We start from the raw sequence: 6,622 nt of genomic DNA on the forward strand, positions 1-6,622 counted from the left end.
TTGGTTAGGGGGAGGTGTAACGTTGGGTAGGGGGAGGTGTAATGTTGGTTAGGGGGAGGTGTAACGTTGGGTAGGGGAAGATGTAATGTTGGGTAGGGGGAGGTGTAATATTGGGTAGGGGAGGTGAAATGTTGGGTAGGGGGAGATGTAACGTTGGGTTGGGGAGGTGTAATGTTGGGTAGGGGGAGGCTGGACACAAGTGTGGAAGTGTAAGCAGTTTATTAAAGGACTAAACAAAAATATGAAGAACTCAAATAAATAAAAAAATGACAGAACAAATGATATAATAGACAATAAAGTACAACACCAACTAAAAGTACAGAAACATTAAGCATGTCAGACAGCTACATAGACTGAAAAAAGAGGCATAAACACTATGCACAGGTACTTATACTAACCAACAAAGCAAAAGTCCAAACACAGGGATTAAATACAATGACTTAATGACAGCTGACAAAGTCTCCAAGTCCTTATTAAGCTCATAATAAGGGTCCTACACACACTGTCTGACTAAAGATGACTCAATGTGACGTCTCAAGACAGCTAACAGACAGTCAGTTCATCCATTTTATTTCCCAAATGAGACTCAAATGTCATGTTTGGACCCTGGAGCAGTTCAAGACTTCAAATGTTGACACTGTCAATCAAAGTTGTGGGAGGAGCTTCATGAAGCTCATGAGCTGAGAGGATATTAGAGTGGAGAAACATCTCAGAACATCATCACTCAGCATCACTTATGATGTTCACCATTACACTCCTGTGTGTCTGGATTTCACTGGGTGAGCAAAGTTAAATTGTTTATAAATTTGCAAGAATTTTGCGTAGAATTAAGGATAAATTAGTCAGCGTCTGTTTTAAAACAGAAGAGTGTGAGTCAGACTTATGTAACCCTGACATGATCCCTCTCTTCTCTTCTCTACGGCAGGTGACTCTATGGCAGATCCAATAGAACCACTTTTCCCCCATAAAGCTGTACTTCAGAGTGATAATGTTACCCTGTCCTGCAGCTACAAACAGTTCAGTGGAAATTTAAACAATCTCCAGTGGTACCGACAGTATCCACAATCCAGACCAGAATTCCTCCTCTACATCTTTCCAAGTGGAGCTAAAAGTGAACCTCTCCCACAACGTCTGTCTGCTGATGTGGATCAGAATCTTAAACGTGTGGATCTGCTGATCTCCTCTGCTGCAGTATCAGACTCTGCTCTGTACTACTGTGCCCTGGTGCCCACAGTGACAGGAAACCCAGATACACTGTACAAAAACCTCCTACTACACAGATACACTGTACAAAACCCTCTTGACTTGATCATAACATTTTATCCATGGTGACAGACATCATTATTGATGGTATGCAATTGTCTACCTTAACAGAACAATGAAAATGGTCAGCTGATCTCATGGATACATTGATGCATCTAAGCAAACTATTATTTTCTATCAATACAGTGTGATGACACAAATCAACCAGCAGAGGGCAGGCTTTATGTGGGTATGATTTGGTACTGAAATTGCACAGTGAAAAGGAGAAGCAGAAGTGGATAATTAAAAATATATGAAAAACTACAGCAGGGTTTTGTCACATTTGTCACATAAAATTAATAAATATCTATTAAAGACTTTTAAAACCTTCAGCAGAACTTGAGTAATTTAATACTGTGCCCATAAGATCCACAGGATGTCCTTATAAGTGTGACGCTGGGAGCGTAGCGAAGGATGAGACACAGATCCTCTCTTTCAGCAGACGTCACGTTTATTACGTGTAACATATCGCACAATAGCGCACGAGAAAACACGAAAGCACACAGAAAAGTGTAAACTCAGACAACGACGAGCACAGGACACTGCGCGAACGCATATTAAATAGACAAACCACATTAGCCCCACGTGATTACGAGACGAGCCACAGGTGAGACGGATTATCACAAGACATAACCGCACCCACGGAGATCCACAGACGCAGACTAGGAGACGTAGACAACGTGAACACACGCCCAAAGGGGAGGGGCCGGGGTCCTCAACGTGACAATAAGGCACTGTCTCATACGGATTACATCTAATAGAGTGAATGTCACATCTCCCACATGTATGATCCCATGAATTAAATACACACATTATATATCAATAATTCGACAGTACATCAGCATTATGTCTGCATAATATGGTGACTTGTAAATTTTGTAATAAGACAATTTGTATTAAAACATGAAGGATCATTTTGCATTTATATATGCAAACCACAGTTTCTTTATCTAGTCGATGAAGGTAAACTTGAACTAAAAGCTGATCCCCCAGTACCAGGAGTGTCTGCAGAAGTAAATGAAGATAAAAATCATGTGGATCTGGTGATCTCCACTGCTGCAGTATCAGACTCTGCTCTGTACTACTGTGCCCTGAGGCCCACAGTGACAGGAAACCCAGATACATTGTACAAAAACCTCTGAAACTCAACAACTCAAAAACTTTCATTAAGAAAAGGCTCCTATGTATTCATGTCAGATTTTTCATCAATGTTTTCTCATCCAATCTTTACAATTATTATTGTGTTGAAATTTCTAAGATTGATCTTTCCTGCTGTTATGATCCCTTAGACTAGTTGTTGTTGTGTGTTGTTGTGTTGTGTTGTATATGAAAACTGTGTCCCATGCACTGATGTCAGATCCAGATGTGTCTCCACCCCGTTTTCTCAGTGTCGCGTCGTCACTGGATTGGCTGCCTCATTCCGGCACTTCACCTATAAAGACAACACGCCCAGCCAGGAAAAGAAGAGCGCATTTTCTCCGTTGTTGGGCACAGTGCTTTTCAGTACAGAAGGAAAAAAAAAATACAGGAGGTAATTTTTTTGCTTTATTTTACAGAACGATATCTACAAATTAAGTCTAAACATTTCATGATTGGTGGTGTAAGCATAAAGAAGAATAAAGGTGATTCGTTCAAATAACCAAAATGAGTCTATAAAAGAAACATTATGTGGCAGAGTGGGATTTTTGGGCAATCCCCCTAATTGTAAATAATTGTGAATAATTGTAAATAATTGTGAATAATTGTAAATAATTGTGAATAATTGTGAATAATTGTGAATAATTGCGGTGGAGCCGGGTGAGTCGCTAGGCAGGTTTATTCAGGGATTATAAATAAGGGGGGTGTGGCTACTGGGGCAGACTCCCTTTTCTGTGGTCCTGTTTTTCCCTGCACCTCTTAACAGTGACAGTGTGAACATGGTTGGGCCTGGCTTCCTTTGGTGGACTAGCTCAATACCTTGGAGTTCGATGGGCACGTCGTTGGAAATACTGTGGTGGGCTGTTGCCATTGGCACTTTGCGAACAGCCTTTTTAGTCATCACGCTGTATGCTGAGAAATTTGCAGTGGCTGATGGAGCTATATACTGATTCCAATCGCAAGGGGGAAGAAAAACAGCGTTATAGACTTCTGCCCTAAAACAAAGTTTGCTGTGTTGTTTTAGTAGCCGGCAGTGCTGCTGTTTTGTTTGGGGGGGGGGGGGGGGGGTGTTCGTGATTCGTGTTGTCTGAGTCCGAGTGATCGTGTAGTGCTTTCTAATGGTTGTTCTGTGATGTTGTCTTATGTTTGGTTTGGCAGCGACTTTTTAAACAAAGCAGAACAAAACAAAGGAAAAACTAAGCAAACAGATGTACGCAACCTAAAACGTGCAAATGATCATACAACTAACAGAGTTATTTAGAGACAGAATCAAGTACAAACAATTCAGAAAACCACATACCACTAATAAAGAAGAACCTAGACAAAGTAACTTAAAAAAAGGACAGAAGAGCTAAACGGACATAAGGGATACAAACACACAGTGCACTTAATACGGGGACAGCTAATAAACTAGACAGGAAAACTAAAACAGAAGACAGGAAGCATGAAATGAAATACACGAAGGAATAAAGCAAACTAGGAAAATGAGAGATGAATAAATCAACAAAACCTAAAACCTATAGATAGGAGCGACATGAAAACATGAAACCGAAAGAAACATGAAGGACTAAAACACCGGGATTAGGAAGAGACTGGGGTAAACACAGACTAGAAAACTACTGAATAATACAACGCGACCAACAAATAAACTAAGGATCAACATAGACTAGGGAAGAAGGGGGAAAGAGCGCACGAGAGGAGAAGACTAAACGAGATAACTGACGCAAAACGGAAACGAGAGGAACTGACACACAGACAGAGAACAGGCACTGAAGAAATACAAGAAGCAGGCTAAACCATGATCAAATAGGCAGAACATTGAAAGGCAACGACGTACTCACAAAACACAATGACCGACCACAAGAGGTAGAGCAGAGGGGTTTAAATACACTGAAACATGGAGGTGAAATGAGACGCAGGTGGAAACACTGAGGATAGGGGCGTGGCAGACAGAAGGGTAACCAAGGAGATGGGGAAACAAGGTGGGGCTAGGGCAGACGACGCGGGACTGGGAAGGAGGGCGGAGTTAGACGTGACAGTGTTCTTGAGCAGGGCAGGAGCTGCAGGCCAGACAGAGGCAGATGAACCCGGTGTGGAATCCTGTGCACGGGTTTGGTAGCTTGGTGTATCCTGAGTGTGATGTGTGGTGCGGTCACGGTGAGCGTGTAGTATAGGTGTTTTAACAGTCAGAACTGTACACTGTCTCTTTAAGGAGCAGTGAGTGCACCTACATCAGTACAGAGAGACTTGATATCCACTCCCCAAAGAGTTACAGTGTGATCCACTAGCTCTCCTTTTAATGCCCTGTTCCCTCTTGGTTTTACTTGTTAACTGTGAGTCAGTGAAATTATATATATTTTTAATATTATTAATAAAGAGTCTGTGAAGTGATTTTTTTATTTTATTAAAGAAATAATTGGAACTACATCTCTGGTCCAGTGGTGTTGATCTTGCGTGCTTTTTTCTTCAATTGTTCCCTTGTTTTGTGCTAAGGCTTTCTTTTGCCCCAGTGTAATTCCTTGGGGTGAAATTCGTAGTCGTGTACTTCTTTCTTTTTTCCTATTTTTGTTTTGTTTTTTTTTTGTTAGTCCTGCTTGCCACAATTACTTGAAAAGATAGTGGTATATAGTTTATTTTAAAACTATAAATAAGAATTATCTAACTAATTACCTTCTAAATAATGACTAGTAAATGTCAGGGACATATCCTTATATGAAACTTATATGGATGTTTTGGAATACTGATCAAATGAAAACATAAAATAACACATGGGTTTGTCAGCTAATGCAGTGACTAGAGGATGAGTGGGAGGAGTTTGATGTGATGAGTGGGAGGAGTTGGATGTAATGAGAGGGAGGAGTTTGATGTGATGAGGGTACAGTATGTGTAGTATAGTGTGTTTCTGGAGACACTAACATTCTTGTGTAAAGTTCAAGATCTGAACTTACATTCAGGATGAACATGTTGCTGCTCTTCTCTGTTATAACTCTTCCCAGTATTGGTAAGTCCTCATTACACAATCACATTTGGTGGGTTAACAAACAACAATCATTTGTATTTAATGAGTTATTTTTTGACACTATGTGATGATTTTACAGCTGACTCTGCAGACAATGGTATTAGACCAGATGAAGCATTCATATCCTTAACTGAAGGCAGCAGTACCACACTGTCCTGCACATATGATCGATCACCTTATAGTCTCCACTGGTACCTACAGAAGCCTGGATCAAGACCAGAGTTTCTGCTGCTGATTGATGAAGCTACTGGATACGTTGCTAAAACAGAACTTCCTCACCCACGACTGTCCATCACACTTCACAAAACAGAAAGGAAAGTGGATCTGAACATCTCCTCTGCTGCAGTATCAGACTCTGCTCTGTACTACTGTGCCATGGTGCCCACAGTGACAGGAAACCCAGCTACACTGTACAAAAAGCATGACATATTTCTGAAGCTTTTCCCAGAAGAGGGAGCTATTTGCCATATTTAAACTTTATCTTCCAGAGATCCTTCTGCTGAAGACCAACTGAACACAAAAAGTGTTTACGACTTGTAGTGCAAATATAGAGAATAATAAAGTTTCATAGGAGCTTTGATTAAATCAAGATAGAGAACTATTTATCTTTTTTATATTCAAAGATGTATTCCTTAAAATGAAGATGGTCAAATGTGACTAATACATGTGCACATACATATAAATACAGCATTAAAAGAACCGGTCAAATTATCTGTAATAATTAAATACATTCTGGAGAAGGTAATGGTGCCTGAGGCACTCTTTAAAACCCCAGGTGAGTGTCCGGGTGTAAACGGGGTGACAGGGTGATGCAGGTGATCAGGAGGGTGGGGAAGTGTGGACACATCCATCCAGTAGGGGGCGTGTCAGTGTGCATCACAGGTGATTATTATGATTAAACTCAGCTTAGTGACAAATACATGCATAAACATTGACAGCACATCCTATCATAATGACTATTCAAACTCTAATTCTCCTCAATACCTTAAAATGCTTACATTAAATAAGAGTAAAATATTTGCCATAATATTTTTTGCAAAAAAATGACATGCAACAGTCTTGACCAAGTAAATTTTACTACCCTAAAATGTTGCACACATCAGCCCAAGTTTCACTACAGGAACATCAGATGTTTCACCACAAGAACAGACGAAACTTACAGTG

General features: G+C 40.4%; 2 gene segments (V, D, J or C); both read left to right on the forward strand.

Moving 5' to 3' along the window:
* Nucleotides 1-693: 693 nt before the first annotated feature.
* Nucleotides 694-2,511, forward strand: LOC143474587 (T cell receptor alpha variable 12-3-like). The segment is given in 3 exon segments: nucleotides 694-779; nucleotides 926-1,236; nucleotides 2,244-2,511. Coding segments are annotated over 3 exon segments (555 nt in total).
* Nucleotides 2,512-5,221: 2,710 nt separating this feature from the next.
* LOC143474589 (T cell receptor alpha variable 38-1-like) lies at nucleotides 5,222-5,932 on the forward strand. The segment is given in 2 exon segments: nucleotides 5,222-5,440; nucleotides 5,538-5,932. Coding segments are annotated over 2 exon segments (441 nt in total).
* The last annotated feature ends 690 nt before the right edge of the window (nucleotides 5,933-6,622 follow it).

The sequence above is a fragment of the Brachyhypopomus gauderio genome, chromosome 14 (genome assembly GCF_052324685.1).
Source record: "Brachyhypopomus gauderio isolate BG-103 chromosome 14, BGAUD_0.2, whole genome shotgun sequence".
Classification (NCBI taxonomy): domain Eukaryota; kingdom Metazoa; phylum Chordata; class Actinopteri; order Gymnotiformes; family Hypopomidae; genus Brachyhypopomus; species Brachyhypopomus gauderio.